General features: G+C 46.3%; 1 protein-coding gene across 4 annotated transcripts in view; it reads left to right on the forward strand.

Annotated features, from left to right (window-relative positions):
* The window catches only part of EGFLAM (EGF like, fibronectin type III and laminin G domains), a 191,806-nt gene that overhangs the window by 166,449 nt on the left and 7,377 nt on the right, over positions 1-17,980 (forward strand). For 2 of the 4 annotated variants that reach the window (XM_070476598.1, XM_070476600.1), the window contains 3 exons: positions 5,095-5,118; positions 7,661-7,739; positions 11,441-11,584. In XM_070476598.1, coding sequence (XP_070332699.1) covers positions 5,095-5,118; positions 7,661-7,739; positions 11,441-11,584 — 247 coding nt within the window. The remainder of the gene's footprint in view (positions 1-5,094; positions 5,119-7,660; positions 7,740-11,440; positions 11,585-17,980) is intronic. The other 2 variants (XM_070476597.1, XM_070476599.1) reach the window with 1 other exon arrangement.

Genomic DNA, 17,980 nt, shown 5'->3' on the forward strand with positions numbered 1-17,980 from the left:
GCTACAAGCTATGAATAATCTTCTGCAGACTGCCGTTTTCCATGCTGTATATGTTTCCTCTGTACCTCAGTTTCTTCATCTGTAAAATGAGAATAATACAGTGATATTGTTTAACTCAGAGAATGGTAGTGTAGATTACATAAGGCAATGTGTATTCCTTTGAAGAGGGAGGCAGTACTCATATTTCTCAGAAGAATACCTAGTAAATAACAATACCACCCATTATCCATTATCTGATGCTAAAGCTGAAGCTCCAATACTTAGGCCACCTGATTCGAAGAGCCAACTCACTGGGAAAAGACCCTGATGCTGGGAAAGATTGAGGGCAGGAAGAGAAGGGGGCGACAGAGGATGAGATGGTTGGATGGCATCACCAACTCAGTGGACATGAGTTTGAGCAAGCTGGGAGATGGTGAAGGACAGGGAAGCCTGGTGTGCTGGGCAGAGTGGGGGGGTTGTGGTCAACCTCACAAAGAGTGGACACGACTGAGCACCTGAACAACAACAACAAACCATTATTATTCTTGGTGAGAAAAACAAAATCCACCGGCAGGTGCTGTGAGCACTTAACGTCCAACTTGCCCTTGTCTGAAAGCAGAGCAGATCCCCGATTGCAGGTCCTGCAGGACTGTTTTCCACGACTGCGCAAGGGAGCCAGAGGCCAGGGTGGGGTCTAGAAGAGGCCCACATCGTGCAGCTGCATCATGGTGAGCCATATGGACCTTCTTTTTAGCATGTCAGCGAGGCCTCACCTGTCCAGGAACTAGTAAAAAAAGGTATACAGGCCTGAAGGCAAGAAGGCAGCAATCCTAAGTGAAGTACTGCTCTCTCTTTCCTATTTTTTTTTCCCCAGGTTCTTGATTTTTATCAGAAGTAGGACTTAGAGGAAAACTGTAGACTACAGGTAGATATTTCAGTATATGGAGTGCTAGGAGAAGTTGTTTTGCAGCAGTCTTGGAAAATATGAAAGATGCCAATGAACTAGTTTGAAGATTAAGTAGTATTATATTGAAATGAATTTTGAAACCCTCACGGCAAATCATATGAAATAAGTTTACAAACGTAGCTCACTCCAGTGATGAACCGCTAAAGAAGAGGAGCTGAGCCATTTGTGAATGATGCTGATTACAAAGCTAACAAGGAAATCACTGTTCAGCTAACAGCAGGTACTTGGAGAGATTTAGCTCAAGAGTGGCCCGTTCATTCAGAAAATTGGATCTAGATTTCACACATCAACGTTTGAATCTCGTAAGTGTCCAGTTTTACCACAGGCAAATGCAAGCTTGCTTCTGCCTTAGATGCTAACACTAAGGGTCAATATATAAAGTCCAGGATTAAATGAACATTTAGCTTCTGGAATTAAATAGAAAGGAAAAGATAATTGGCATCTTGGTAACCTTTGTTTCCTGTTACAGAACAGTAACCATATAGATGTAAAGAGCTTTGCAACTATAGGTTCAGGTTCAATGAGAAATATCCCTCCCCAAAGTGAACGTCAGATCGCTGATGAGGGCCTGGGCCTTCTGGCAAGATCCAGGAGATTGGGCAGTGACCATGTGGCGGTGGTCTAGGCAGCATTTAGACCCCTTTTTTCTGCAACATCGTAGGCTACAGCCAAGACTAAAACTCAAAGCATCAGCTGCTTTCACATTGTATCAGCATTTCCTCGTGCTTTGAAATAGGGTATTTCTGGCAAAAAGGCAATTGTTGCCAGTCCTAGACAGATTCATATATAGGAGGCATGGCCTGTATCATGTAATTTCTTCTCCTGCTGTATGGCTTGGGAAGATTAACGGGACTGCGGGTACAGGTTAGGGCTGTTAAGGACAAGTTTTCAGGCCCCAGTGGGCACATAGAGGTACACAGTTACCATACAGACTGCTGTGATTGTTCAGTGAGCTTCTAGTCCTGGAATAGTGTCAGAAAGAAAGGAAAGAGAGCTGGGTAACTATAATGTTCCATGGAGATGCAAAAGAACAGTCTAAAAGTTGGGATATATTCTTGGTGGGAAAGACAAAGACTGGTTAAGAGCCATTCTTGATTATCAAAGAGAATCCCACCTGATCCAATAAAGTGCTTCTTACCCTTATATATTTAAAGATTTTCCCCTCCATGATGAACAGATCATGCTTCAAAAGCACAAACTTGTTCCCTCATGTCCCCCACAGATGTTAGACCATCCTTTTATAGTGTGCAGCATGTTGGAGAAGCCCCCAACGCCAGGCCTCACTCAGCCTGTACCAAGGGGCACCTTCTCCAGCAGGAAGTTAGTTCTGGGGATGTTCAGTGAGTCTGGTTCTCTCTACCCTCCTCAGTGAGGAGTTCCACTGGGGCCCTAGGTGGGAGACTAGACACTTGTTCTCAGCTCTTGGTAGTACGGGAGGGCTGGGGCTGGGGCGATTCCGGGCTCTCAGACCATCAGACCATTAGGAGGGTCTTGGGAGCCCCATCCCACCCTTTGTCTCTGCGACATCAGAGGCTGGAGCGGAGTCTGAGCCCAGATGGAGGTGGGCACTGGGCTCCCACGGAGCTGCAGGAAAGTGAGCCTCTGTGTCCCCAGCTGGGGCTGGAGAAGCCAGAAGGCCTTCAAGGTCCCAGCCACAACTTCAGGGACCAGCAAAAACCATAAGGGGCGGTGGTCCCCTCACCTTCCATCTGGGGCTGTCACTCTCGTGTGTCTTCTTCTGCCGCAAACCTCAGCTCCCCATGCTGCAGCCCAGTACTGAATCCCCTTTCTCATCTCACCAGAGGGGTGTCAGAAAGCAGATACTCCCCATCCTTAGAGACTTCTTTCTTCTTTCTCTCTACTCTCATCCAAATTTGCCCATTTTGTGTCCCAGGCCGTCAGAGCTCTTGTATCTAAGTTACTGACAAGAGAAAGCAGAGTTTCACAAAGTACAGGTGAAAATTTAAGTTCTAAGGAATACTGATGGCTGTTTTGTGCTCGCACAGAGAGACAGACAACATAACATTCACATGCACAAAATGGGAAGGGGATTCTGTGGTCTAATAAAGTCAGTCGCTCAGTCGTGTCCGACTCTTTGGGACTCCATGGACCGTAGCCTGCCAGGCTCCTCTGTCCATGGAATTCTGCAGGCCAGAATACTGGAGTGGGTTGCCACTCCCTTCTTCAGGGGATCTTCCCAATCTGGGGATCAAACCCAGGTCTCCTGCACTGTACGCAGATTCTTTACCATCTGAGCCTCAAATAAGACTGAGTAATCCTGGGTAAACCACAGCTTCTTCTGCGGGATTTCTCAGAGCCTTTGATATGTTCTGAGTGTCCAAGACAAGGGTGTAGGATGCAGCTGTTTCCTCCAGGGTTTCCCCCAGCCCATGGCAGACAGGCCACTTGGGAAAGAACTGAGCTCTGATGGTACCCCCTTTCCTTCCCTTCCCAGATTACTGAGAAGTTCTGACTCAGACAGTGCAGGACCCTGCAGGCCACTAGATGGGAGTGTTTCTCTGCAGCAGCTGAAGTTCCACTCTACCAACACCAAAAGCCACTCAGTGGCTTAGGTCACACATTTGTCAGGGATGCGCAGTCCTCAAAGATGGGAACCTGCCTGACTCGTAATGATTGACCACATTCTAGACACTTCACACTGTATTTAGTAAATTCATATCAAATTGCTGAGTCTGACTGGGGGATAGGGGAAGTCCCAGAGCATTAAAAAAAAAAAAAGTAGCTTCATTAAATATGAAATATTAAATATGTAATTTAAGAATACTCAGTATGAAAAAACACAAATTCATAAAACATATAAATAGTGCATACTATAGGGACTTTCTTTTCTTGGGATGGTGTATCCTTAACCAATGGAAAATTTGGAGGCATTTAGCCTGGATGTTGATTTTTAGATAGTTGAAGGCTGGTAGTGTAGAAAATGATTTTTTAGCTATTACTTACTTTGTGGCTGCGGCGTCAGCTTCATGGGACCAAGATGGCTGCTCCAAGCAGAGCTGTCCTGCAAGGGAGAGTGCTGCCTGTGGCCGGGAGAGCTCCCACCCTGGAAACTGCTCCCTGGGACTGGGCTCCCATCGCTCAGGAGGGTGTGGGGAGGAGCCCAGTCTGCTGTAAAAGCTAGGTTACAACCCCAGGTCCTTCCTTCGCTGGTCCTGGGACTGCGTGAAGGAGCCAGCAAGTTTTCTTCCACTCTTCATAGTCCATTGGGAATTTCAAGTCCCTGAAGTGGAAAATTTGCTTTGCCTGGCTTGCAGGCTGGCTATTCGCTTTGTCACCAGATGTCTCAAGCTTTTAGGTCTAAATGTGAGGAAGCACCAAACACAGTTTTTGAGTAGTGCCTTTGCCACAGTGGGGGGAAAAAAAAAGACACTGTAGAAGAAATTAGATATAAAGGGTTAGGATAAAATATACTTGTGCTTACAATATTTAAACAAACTGCAAAAGGCTAGACAGAAGTAGATGGTTACTTCTAACTGTAATGTTTTAGGATGGACTTAATATTTATCCACATATACTGATGACACGGAGTATATTTTCACTGTTTGTGTTCAGTGGTGTCATTTCTAGAGTGTTCTCCTGCTCTTTATTAATCACAAGATCTGAACCTTGAAAAGGAGGTGGGGTGGGAATTAGGGTGATATTTTCCACTGTGGAGAGAAAAGCGGCAGCTGGCTGGCTTATCATTCCTTTTTCACGTGTAGCCTGGAGCCAAGAAAAGTCGTGGTCATTGACAAGGTAAGTAACTCTCTAGCCAGCAAGTGTTTCTCCAGGTTTAGATTAACTGGGCATTGTCAGTTCAAGGTCAGGGGAGCCTCAGAGGCGTTAGACAATTTATTAGACACATGATCCTGGTCCACCACCACCTGCACCCCAGTTACTAAGTCGAGAACTGCGGAGATGTGTTGGGTGATTTGGTGCTAACCATGCTGAGAGAAACGATTTCCAGCGGTTTCTCACGAGGGGAACGAGTGGATTCACGTTCCCTCAGAGGAACGTGAGTTCCTGCAGGGCTTCCCAGGGGCTGTGCGAGGCCGCTTTCCAGCGATCTGCAACCACAGTAATTGGGATTTTACAGTGACTGTGAGATTCTGACTTGCCCTGTTCTGTTTCATGCTGACATCTGGCAGAGTGTGGGAACTACTGCCTCAACAGTAAGTACAGTGAGTCCTCCAAGAAGCTGGGACGGCCCCTGGGCTGGTGCCAGGGCAGGCTCTGGCCAGGCTGCGGGCACAGTGCAGGCCAACCACCTGCAGAGGGAAACGGGGGACACACCTCTCAGAGGGGTTGCAGCCTCCCACCGAAATCACCAGCCCTGGGAACACACTTGTCTCCTGGCTGGATCTTGGGAAGCCCTGAGCTAGGGGGGCTTAGTCAGCAGCTGAACGGGGCTCACACACACCCCTTTGAGAGTCCAGGTGCAGAGCACGTCCTGATCATTTCCAGGAGTGCAGGGGAATGATGACTGTTGGCCACAGACCCATGTCCATGACCAGTAACAGCAGGGACGGGCCCTGCTTGGGGCTGAGCCAAACCCAGCAGGGACTCCAGAGTGACTGGGAGGGATGGCTTCTCCTCCTGTCTGGCATCAGCAGCTGGCAATTCAGGGCCTGCCTGCCCAGCTACGAGCCCCCCTATCCTCTTGCATCTCCCCACTCTTACTTCTTATACCCCATTCTCACCCTCTCCTTTCTATATTTTTGTTCCTCCTGGACTTCTCCCCCAGCCACACCTTTGTCATCCCCTCTGCATCCCCGGCCTGGGGCTGCCATCCACTTGGCTCTTCATTTTTGTTGTTGTTTTTCCACACCTTCTCCTCCTTTGCTTCTCTGACCTTTTCTTTTCTCCTCCTCTAATGTCTACTTTCCCCTTCTCCTCTCTTCCCACCAACTTTCTACTTGTGGCATTTTGCACCTTTTTTCTTCTCTCAGCTTCCTTTTCTTCCTTCCTCCTCCTCCTCACTTAAACCAGAGGGTGGTGCAGCTCAGAATTGAAGATTAAAGAGCCATTCACTTCTGACTCTAAAACGCCCTCTGGGTCGACAGCCCCTTGTCCTGGGCTGTGCTGCCTCAGAGGACAAGAAAGTAATTTTTTGGATAGTTACCTCAAAAAATTGTCTTTAAAATGTTTGCTTCTCTTCCTCTCCTTCTTTACTTTCTTTTACTCTCTCCCACCCCCAACTTCTCTCTTTCTTCCTTCCTTTTTTTTTTCCTTTCTTTTTATGAAGAATACAGGAGCCTGCTGTGAGTGACCTGCCGACACAGGAACTTTTATTTGGGGGCCCGATGTCATTATGGGCTTCCCAGGTGACTCAGGGGTAAAGAATCCACCTGCCAATGCAGGAGACACCAGAGAGGCGAGTTCGATCCCTGAGTGGGGAAGATACCTGGAGGAGGAAATGGCAACCCACTCCAGTATTCTTGCCTGGAAAGTCCCATGGCCAGAGGAGCCTGGTGAACTACAATCCATGGGCTCTCTGAGTCCAGACATGACTGAGCACACACACGCAATGTCATTGGGTTTTGTGTTTTACTGTTATTTCATATTCTTTCTTCCTTCTTTTCTTTCTTTCTTTCCTTCCTTCCTTCTTTTTAATGTGTAGAAGTTGAGTTTAAATTCCTCTATCATTTGTAGTGTCGATAATTACACATTTTTTCTCTCCTGGATGTAGAGTCCTTAGTTCAATGTCTTCTTTGTACCAACCACATATCTTGTGAAACTATGTCGTATTTTATAAGCTGGCTTATTTTCTCTCATTTTGCACATTTCTTTGAACGTGAGATTCATTTTACCTTAACTTTTCTAAACTGCCATTTCTCTGTCTTTCTAAAGAGGACAGTGATATTGCTGTGATCTCTTTAGAAGAAATCCTCTAACTTATCCCTAATTCATGACACTAAACGCGACTACTTAGCTTATTCCCTTACTCACTGTATGGAAGAGGGTGATTCCTCAAGAAAACAAAGTGATGAGAAGGAAGCACTTCTCAAATATTGGAAAGTAGGCTCAGGGCCAGAGTTTGGTTCATAGTCTGTTTCTCTCTTAGCTGTATAATCTTGGGCAAATTCTTGATGATTTTGTGCCTCATTTTCTTTTTCTATAAAATGGGAACATCCAAGCCTCCCCTTCCCCAATACTTCCTGCTCCTTTGTGTGACTGTGGTAAAAAATTTTGTGAAATAGGACACCAGAAGGTGCTTCACAAAAAACAGTCAAAGCCTTATCCATTACTAACCAGTATCTGAGGTTGTGACCAAATGGATTCTGGACCAGGTTGGTTTCAAATAGAGAAAACCTGGTGGATTTTGTTGGGGGACTGTTTGCCTCCCTTGGAGAACTTCTAGGGCTATCCCCAGCTGCTCCTCACGTGGCCCAGGGCCTGCCCTTTGGCTTCCAGGAATAACTGGGCATGATTCAAGGTTCAGTATATTGCAGGCCCTTCTAGGTAGGGCTGAGGCAGATAACAGTGACGGCCAGCCCCAGGGAGGGTCCACCAGGGAGACGCCAACTCCAGGCAGCCGGGCCAGGTCATCCTAAACCAGGCCAAGTGCCTGTGCAGCCAAGAGGAAGGGGCTGCCAAGTTGATAAATGCCCTGTTTCCAGGAGCTGGCTTTCTTTGTCTTTTCCTGCCGCCTGGTGGAGTGCTGGGGTCAAGAGAGCCACATAGCATGTAACCTCTGTCTCTGTTCTGTCTCAGCGATCACAGAAGCTATTGAGATCCCGCAGTTTATCGGCCGCAGTTACCTGACATATGACAATCCAGATATCCTCAAGAGGTAAGAAGACCCCTCGAGCACCTTCCTTATCTCCTGGGAGGTCAGTTTCTCATTATCTTTCCCAGAGCTTTTCCTTATTGTCCATGCCAGAAGATAATTCTCCAAGAAGGCACGAGAATTTAGCTATAGTCCCAGGGGAAGAAAACATACAAAATAAACATAGAAACTAGAACAAAACAACACATACAAAAAAAAAAAAAAACCCACACACACACAAATGTAGCCTTTGAACCAACCTCATGACCAACAGCCCAGAGCCTTTCTGGTCAAAGGGCTTGGAGAGAGGGACAATGGTCAGCCCTGGGATTTTTGATGCTCAGGCTTTGAGGAACAGTGAGAACTCAATGCTCCTGAAGCCAGGGTTACATGCATGTGATTCCCCAACAGGGCAGTCAACTTCATGCTATTCTGTGGTCATGGTCTGCCTAGAGCCAGCCATGGAAGGGTTCTGGCATGGCTCCAACCAAGCAAAGAGCTCCAAGTCCATGTCCTACTTTGAATCATCATCAGTGAGGTCCACTGTCCTCTTCAGGCTTTTTCCAGTTTGGTGGTAGGGGGCTTCTCGGCTGTCTTCAGGTGACTACAAGAGCATGACCCAAGAGGTGCCCACGTCACAGCTGGGACTTTTAATTGCTGGTGACCGAAAGTCCAGCCCTGCTCCAGAGTCCAAGCTCCTGGTTTCAGCTCAGTTCAGTTTAGTTGCTCAGTCGTGTCCGACTCTTTGTGACCCCATGGACTGCAGCACTCCAGGCCTCCCTGTCCATCACCAACTCCCGGAGGTTACTCAAACTCATGTCCATTGAGTCAGTGGACTCAACCATCTCATTCTCTGCTGTCCCCTTTCCCTCTCGCCTTCAGTCTTTTCCAGCATCAGGGTCTTTTCACTTGAGTCAGTTCTTCACATCAGGTGACCAAAGTATTGGAGTTTCAGCTTCAGCATCAGTCCTTACAATGAATATTCAGGACTGATTTCCTTTAGGATGGACTGGTTGGATCTCCTTGAGGTCCAAGGGACTCTCAAGAGTCTTTTCCAACACCACAGCTCTTGTAAAGCTCCTGGTTTGGAAGAGCCTAATTAGGCTCTTTCCCACGGGAAGACTGGCTCTGGTGAATCTAGTGAAGCTCGGCTTTGGTGCTTTCAGTTTTCCCTTTTCTCTTTCTTTTCCTTCCCCTCCATTCTTTGTAGTTTAGAGAGCACCACTCTCTGCCTCACTGCCAGCACAATCATTCTGGATATTTTCCATTGTCTCAGGTTTACTGCCTCATCACAGACTAAGGCAACTCTTTAAGACAAGCGCACACAGTTCTTAGGGTGGAATTTGGTGGTTTTTGGAATAAAGCGGGTTAAGAGACATTTTCCTGGGGCATTGGATGTCCCTGGTGTTTCTGAACATACACCAGACAAACCCGGCTTTGTTTCTCTAATCCCATGTTGTGTTTATTGAAGTTGTCTTGTGTGGGCCGTAGGCAAAATGGAGTCCCAGCCAAGAAACCCTCTTCCTTCTTCAAGTCCTTACACCCAAGAGATGGAAGGGTGTTCAGTCCCCATAAACTAGGAGGGTGGTGCTTAGTGAGAGGCACCAGGTAGTTTGGGGGAGTGGAAGGGTTTGGTGTAAGTAGGAGGTTCAAAGCCCCAAAGCAGAAAACTCAATAACACCTGTGTGTGTATATATATAGATTGCATCTATGTATGCAGGTGTGTAAAGCTGCAGATAGAAGTCAGGTTCAGAGTTTGTTTCTGTTAGATGCCTTTGGCTGCAAGTAACAGAAAACTCAGGCTTCCCAGGTAGCACAAGTGGTAAAGAAGCTACCTGCCAATACAGAGTCATAAGAGACCCAAATTTGATCCCTGGGTCTGGAAGATCCCCTGGAGAAGGGCATGGCAACCCACTCCAGTATTCTTGCCTGAAGAATTCCCTGGACAGAGGAGCCTGGTTGGCTATACAGTTTGCAGGGTCACAAGAGTCAGACATGACTCAAGTGACTGAGTGCACATACACACACACACAACAGAAAACTCAGCTCTAAATGTCTTAAATATGAATGGTAAACATTTCATATAACAAACTGTCTAGACTTAGTCGGATCCTGGGTTGATTAATTCAGAGAATCAATTGTATTAGCAATGATTCATTTTCCTGCCTTGTTATCCTCAGCATATTTTCCAACAATCTTACCCTTTATGGTGATAAGACAGCTTTTCCTAAGATGCTCATTAAATAGTTATAAATCAGGGCAATATCCAGTGCAACAAAAAAAGCTCCCTTTTTTTTTCATGTGACTCTCTTTGAAAGGAAGGGATTCTCCTAGAATCCTCCTGATGAATTTCCTCTATCTCATTGGACAACAGTGGGTCACAGGCCTACCCCTAAACCAATCATTGCAAAAGAAATGGAACCATGTGATTGACCATGTACCAATCCATGTATCCAAGGCAGTTGAGGGAAGGAAGGAACCTTGAACACAAGACTGGGAAAAGCAGATCTCTAGGGAATAGCCCAGAGCTGGATTGCTCTGCACCTGGTCCAGTGGAGAGTCTTCAGTGTCACGGACCCTGCTCCTCACTCACCACTCGGAGACCATGTCTGGGGAGAGCAAACTTGACCTCCTGTCTATCCCAGCCTCTGGGAGGCCTTAGACAAAAGTCTCCTCCACTGGTCACTGCTGAATGCACTCTACAGCTGCAGGCCACGTTCATTGGACAGAGGGACACGTGACAGGAAAATGGTCAGGACCTTTCCAGTAGTGCCATCTTCCACTATGAAGAACAATATTAAATTGTATTTGTTCTTACTTCACCTTTCATTGGACAGAGGGACACGTGACAGGAAAATGGTCAGGACCTTTCCAGTAGTGCCATCTTCCACTATGAAGAACAATATTAAATTGTATTTGTTCTTCACCTTTTATTTAAGGACCTCATGGTTGCTTTTCTCCCTTCATCGGATGAAACACTGGCCACTTCCTAGTGAAACTGGATCTCTGAACTAGTCTATGCCCAAGAATCAATGAGAATATCCCAACATTGATAGGAACCGATAAGCAGTGATCTTATTCCCAGCCATGGCTGTAGGACTGGGCCCTGACCTTCCCGAGCACCCCTTCCTTCCTCTCAGTTTCCTGTTGGACTCTGCCCTGCCTCTCCCCCAACACCTCTCAAGACCGTTAGCCCTTAGAGGCACCTTCCTTGTCTGACACTCTGCCCCCTGTCCAGTCACTCCTCCTCTGCCTTCAAGGACATCGCCTCCACAGATGGCCGTCCACAGCCACAATCATAGCCCTGAGCATTCGAATCTCTTGGTAATTAAGTAAACCACTTCCTTTTGAGGAATGGGGGGCACTTTCCCAACGACTTGTGAGTGATAGGACAGGAAAGAGGGAAGACTGAAGTGTGTATTGGGGGTACAGGCTGGGACTGTGGCATTGGCCAGGGTCTGGATTATCTGTCCTGTCACTCATCAAATGCGCTCTGTGGTGTTTTACCAACTTGGGGACAGAGAGAGACTCCATGTTGTAGAATGAGGAGTTCAGACTTTTAGACGCATGGCATCGCTCGTGGTGGTGATCCCTTTTCTAATCTCCTGATAGTGTCAGAAACATTAGACCATCTTTTTAACCGGCAGACAAAACCAGGATTACTCAGAATTGAATGTTGGTGGAGACTGGTTGATTTGGTGTAATGGTTTGTATCTTTCCTCCAGAGTGTCAGGATCAAGATCAAACGCGTTCATGAGGTTTAAGACAACTGCCAAAGATGGCCTATTGCTGTGGAGAGGAGACAGCCCCATGCGACCCAACAGTGACTTCATTTCCTTGGGCCTTCGGGATGGAGCCCTGGTGTTCAGGTAACCCTTGCCCCAGCTGCCGATAGCATCATCTTGTCATTTTTCTCAGCCAGTGCAGACCATGCCAGACAGAGGTTGAAGAGGAGCCAGAATATAGTCAGCCAGAATTAACTATTGCCTGAAGCTCCACGTTAATTTGAGGCTCCTGGCCTTTCTTTCCAGCATCCATCTCTAGATCAGCAGTTGGTCAACTACAGCCTGGTGGCCATATCTGACCCCCTACCCATTTATGTGACTCATTTATGTGACCTGTCAATGCAGGAGCCACAGGTGCTGTGGGTTTGATCCCTGGGTTGGGAAAAACCCCTAGAGGAGGGCATGGCAACCCACTCCAATATTCTTGCCTGGAGAATCCCATGGACAGAGGAGTCTGGTGGGCTATATGTAGTCCATAGGGTTGCAAAGAGTTGGATATGACAAAGCACACATACCCACCTATTTTTGTAAATGAAATTTTATTGGAATACTGCCACCCTTATTTATTTATGCATTGTCAATGACTGCTTTCATGCGACAGTAATACACTTGAGTAGTTTCAATAGGAACTGTATGGCAAAGCCTAAAATACTTATTATTTGGCCCTTTAGAGAACAATTTTGTGGCTCTTGTACTAGTATGTTATTACCATCTACTCCCCACTTACAAATGAGGAAGTAGTAGAAGGAGGACTTTGATCCTGTCAAGCATGGACATGAGTGTTTGGCCCAGTGCTCACCGCTCAGGAAGATCTGAAGATTTAGTTGAGAGACCTGGCATTATATTCTGACCCAGCTCCCTAATCCCTGTGGAGCCTTGGGAAGGAGAATGCCTGCTTTCCAATCTCCTACTGCAAAGAACAAAGCACAGACTCATATCTCAATAGAGCAACCCAACATTTGCATTTTTATATCACCTGCTTCTCAGGTGATAACGGGTAAGACAGTTCCAGAAGTTCTACATGAGTTTAGACTGTTCTCAGATTTGTCAGTGGGAAAGATCCCCTGGAGAAGGCAATAGCAACTCACTCCAGTATTCTTGCTTGGGAAATTCCATGAACAGAGGAGCCTGGTGGGCTACAGTCCAAGGGGTCACGGAAGAGTCGGACATGACTTAGCAGCTAAACAACAACAACGACAAGCTATAAAGTAGCTAAAGAATTACCAGAACAAGATCTCATCACCAGAAGCTGGGTGGCAGCTGGGTGGGAGCCAGATTCCCAAGGGGCAGGGGCCAGCTGTATAATATGAAAGAGCTTCTCTAGAGATGGTGATGACACAGCCTCACTTGAGGGTAGAAATATCTTGTTTAGAACTGTGCTTCTCAAAGTGTGGTCCCTGGACCAGCAGCATCAGCATCATCTGGGAACGTGTTAAAAATATACAAATTTTCAGGCCACAACCATGAACTACTGAACCAGAAAAACTTTAGGGATGGACCCAGCAATCTGTTAACTGTTTCTCCTGGTGATTCTGACGCCTGCTACGGTTTGAAACCCCTGCTCGCTCTCTAGACCATCTGCTCCATGGGGGAAGGAATTTCTCTGACTTTTCCTTCTTTAATCCCTCACCTGGCGACCTGCACAACTGGAGTTGAAATAGGTGAAGGCGAGATAGGGAACCTACAGAGAAGAAGAAGAAGGCTGAGTTCTGGGACTTCAGTGGGTCCTGTGCTGGGATTGCTGACAGCCAGGGTGCAAGAATAGAAGTCTTGGCAATTTGAATAAAGGACATTTTGAAAGGAAATGTCGCTTGTCCGATGCTTGCCCCTACATAGCCGAGCATGCTCAGTGATGTGACCCTATGGTTGTTGAGGACTTTGGGGAACGGAGTGTGGTTGAAAGCTGGAGGCTGCCTGAGAGCAGTTCGCACCACCTCCACCCCCTCCCCACGGCCCCAAGGTCAAATGCTGAGCTCTTCACACCCCAGTTTCAGGCTGGCTGCTGCAAAGCCATTTTCTTGTGGTTTTCCTGTGGTTAACCTCGCCAAGGCCTCAAGTACTTGATTGTGCCCAGAAAAGGGAACTGAAACAGTAGCTCAGCCGTGGGTGGGAGGCCCGACTTCCCCCCTAAACCGCCAGCGAAAACTCAGCTGGACGGGGAAGCAGTCTCCTCCCAGCCACCCCGCAGCTCCCACTGGTTCTCACACCCTGCCTGGGCCAGACCCCCAGGCCCTCTGGGCACCCTTCTTACAACTCCACTCCATCCCGATGTGTTTCGTTGGTTACTAACTCTTTTTCAGATTTCTGGAAATTGTTCCCATGTTTCTCTTTTAAGCCCGGAGTTCTGGCTGAGTTCTGAGTAAAGGGCACCCTCCCCCGCTCAGCCCCCACACCCAGAGCAGACATCTGCACTCATCCTTGGGCCTGGAGCCTGGCGAGGCTGCTTCGCTGCATTTCCTTCCTCTGGGCAGCTATTCCCCCAACATCGTTCACCCAGCTCAGAAGTACGGAAGACCTGGGGGAGGCTGGGCGGAGAGGTATCAGAGTGGCCAGTGGTTTGAGATTGTCAGCCTACACAGAGTCAGCTGCGGGGCTTCTATCGGAGGTTACTGGATTCCTGGGCCCACACCCAGAGATGCTGGTGGAGGAGTCCTGCTGAGTGCCAGAATCTGATTGGAAGATACCAGGAGCCACACCCTGAGAAACCGAGTCTGGAGTGGTCAGAAACCAGGGCTTCAGAGTTAGACATGCCCGATTCCCATGTCCATGTGATCACCTGCAAGTTATTCGACCTCTGTAAAAGGAAAGGGTTATCATGAGGACCCAATGAGTTAATTCACATAAAGGGCTTAGTGTAAGGCCTGGCGTGTCTAGTTATTAGTGAGTGATAATGACTATCCCTGATCAAGTGTTTTCTCTGTTCTAAAAACTCATATCATGAACATATGTAAGGGAACTGGCACAGTAGACTATATAAAATTTAGCTATTATGATTGTTATTATTATTTTTGAATAAGGCCCTGCTGCCATGCAGCTTACATCAGTGGAGCCTAGAGAGTAAATCTGTTGATTGGGTAGATGAACCATTTTTGAGGATTTAGTGTTTGATCCAATTTCAAAGCAAACAACAGGAAATCTAAGACAATATGGTATAATCTCAACCTTCTTCACCGAAATGCTTGTCCTTTTTCCTAATTTAGTGCTCAGAGAGCTTCTGCCAGAGGATAAAGAAAAGCAATGGAATTCTAAAAAAACATTAGTTATGGTTTTGGTGCAAATTGAATTTAAGAAAGGGAATCAGTGCTCAGCCGAGAGTGTGGTTTTTGTTGTTTGTTTTGCTTCATTCTGTTTTATGATTACGTATAGGGCATAAAACTAGGTGTGTAAATACCACTTTACTGGGGATATTACCCACTAATTTTCCATGTGACTTTGATAACATTTTCATGCAGCAGAGAAAGGGAAGCAGTCTGACATTAGCCAGGCACCCTGTGCTATGCATTAAAGGAGGCATGACCAAGTATTAAGTGCCACCACGTGGAGGCAGTCAAGTAGCTTCCAAGAGGCCTCACCTGATGGCATTTCCTGGTGGCTCACCTTTGTGCTCAGACTCCTAGCCTTTCGTGTGCACCAGGTTGAGTAGGTAAACTGGCTTCAAGTTAACGGATTCATGCTCACCAGATACATGGGACATTGTAGAGAAAGCAGAACCGCATTTATTGGTTCATTTATTCATTCACTCACATATTTTTACCTTTTTTTTTTAAAAATTGAGATTTAACTAAGTGAAGTAAGAGAAAGACAAGTTTCATATGCTGTCATTCATATATGGAATCTTAAAAAAAAATGAGGCAAATGAATTTAGCTACAAAACAGAAACAGTAGAAAAGAAACTTACGGTTACCGAAGGAAGAGGGTAGGAGGAATAACTTTGGAGTTTGGAATTAACAGAGACATACTATATATAAAATTAATAAACAACAAAGTCCTATTTTATGGTACAGGGAACTATATTCAATATCTTGTGATAACCTATAATGGAAAAGAATCTGAAATCAGACATATATATATAATATGTATATCTGAATCAGTTTGCTGCACACTAGCTGGTGAAGGATCTGCCTGCAATGCAAGGGACCCTGGTTCTATTCCTGGGTTGGGAATATCCCCTGGAGAAGGAACAGGCTACCCACTCCAGTATTCTTGGGCTTCCCTGGTGGTTCAGACCATAAAGAATCCACCTGCAGTGCAGGAGACCTGGGTTTGATTACTGGGTTGGGAAGATCCCATGGAGGAGGACATGGTAACCCACTCCAGTATTCTTGCTTGGAGAATTCCCATGGACAGAGGGGCCTGGCGAGCTACAGTCCATGGGGTCACAGAGTTGGACATGACTGAGCAACTAAACACAGCACAGAAACTAACAAAACATTTTAATTCAACTATACTTCAATTTAAAAAAATTAAGCTGTAATTTACATAAAGTGTACAAATATTAGGTGTACAGCTCAATACATTTTTTAACATACAAATGCCTGTGTGACCACCACTCAGAACAAAACATAGAACATTTCCTACACCCAGGAAGGCTCCCTCATGCCCTCTCCCAACAAAGGCAATCACTGTTCTCGGCCGTTTATTATTATTTAAAAGAAAGAGGAATTCCAGGGGGATGTGTATCAGGTGTCTGGGCAAGCAGGAAGTTATTCCAGAAACGAGAGGGAGTCGGTGGGGTTGGAGAGTCAGGCCGTCAACGTGCCAACTGGGCTGCTCCCCCACCTGCAGTGGTGGCTGGATTCCGGTCTGCTGGGTTCCATGTTTGCTTCTTGAGTACAATCTGGATGAACAGGCATGTTGCCAGGCTGGAGAACAGAAGAAGTAAGCCTGTCCTTTGTCCAAACACAACTGAAAAAGTTTCCATTCACTGGTTACAATCCCATTCCAGTCTAGTGCTACTGCAGTTCTACCTAAGTCACCTTGTTCTGAGACCTGGGTGTTCCTGGATGTTTTGGTTACATATTCACAGCCTGTTGGTGTGCTTTCACACATGGCTACTCTTCCAGGAGAGGCTTGACAGGTTTAACTCTGGGTGGCAATTTTCTCCTATTGCTAGTTCCTCTGGGTGTACTGTCAAGCTGTCTCCGAGCTGCATTAAGCACTGCATGCATTCCCATGTGGCGCTAATGGTAAAGAACTTGCCTGCCAATGCAGAAAGCATAAAAGATGCAGGTTCAAGGCCTGGGTCAGGAAGATCCCCTGGAGAAAGGCATGGCAACCCACTCCAGTATTCTTGCCTGGAGAATCCCACGGACAGAAGAACCTGGTGGGCTACAGTCCACAGGGTCACACAGAGTCAGACGTGAGTGAAGTGACTTAGCATGCATACAGGCATGGGGTTATTTGTTTGGCTCCTACTTTGTGCTATGCTCTTTATATATATTATCTTACTAAACCTTCCCTAAGATCCTTCAGGGTAGGTATTATTAACCCATTTCACAGATCAGAAAATTGAGGCTCAGACAAATGGAGCAAATTGCCTAAGATCACAGAGCTAGGAATTGGTAAGCCTGGGAATCAAGGCAGATTCCTCTAATCCAAGTGTCTAGGTTCTTTCTGTCACCCCGTGCTGCCTCATAAAAGCCCACATAGTAATTCAGCTGTATTTCTGCCAACCAGCTCTCAGCCTTGCTTTATACTCATTCATTTCTTCAACAAGCATTTGGCCACTAAATAATGAAATCTGAAAATTCCACCTCCAGGCTGCTTCATACAAGGAGACGCTTGATGTGGGAAAATTCATTAGAAAACAGTGGAGTTTTCTGGGTCAGAGCAACAGCTTTGTCTCAGAGTTTGTCAAGTCACCGAGTTCTATTCTTGGTTAAATGTCGATAGGCTGTGTGGCTTCTTTGAGACTCCGGTATTAAAGAAAGGACTCATAGTGCTTTCCCTGGGGAAAGCCAAAGCTTTCTATTCTTGCTCTTTTGTTGGCTCGAGTGCATAGAAGAGCTCAGTGACTAATCCGGGTTTCCTCTCAATTTCCTGTTTCTTGGCCAATGAGCTAAAAGAGAGACATGTCCTTTTACAACATGAGGAGAGAGTTGTCTGGGTGGAATGCATTTTCCTTCAGAAGCATGATTACATGGGCTTAATTATATTATCAAGGGGTGATCTAGGCAGCTGGCTCAGTGCCCAGCCTAGAATAGTCACTCACTAAATATTTGTTGTATTTAATTAAATTAGAATAATTGAATGAACACTGGACTAAGAGGGATATTTCTCTCTGGTAGACAACATATGTAAGTCTTCTGATCCCCTTAGCATATCAGGGTATCTGTCAACTGAAACAGAAAACAGAAAACTGTGGAGTGGATCTGCTCTCCAAGAAAATGTGGCAGGGGGAGGGGCGCAGGTAAGACCCCAAGTGCAAGTCCTATACTTTGGTTTTGAGATTTTAGGCAAATTCCCTTAAATTCTTTGGGA

Source organism: Odocoileus virginianus, chromosome 14 (genome assembly GCF_023699985.2).
Source record: "Odocoileus virginianus isolate 20LAN1187 ecotype Illinois chromosome 14, Ovbor_1.2, whole genome shotgun sequence".
Classification (NCBI taxonomy): domain Eukaryota; kingdom Metazoa; phylum Chordata; class Mammalia; order Artiodactyla; family Cervidae; genus Odocoileus; species Odocoileus virginianus.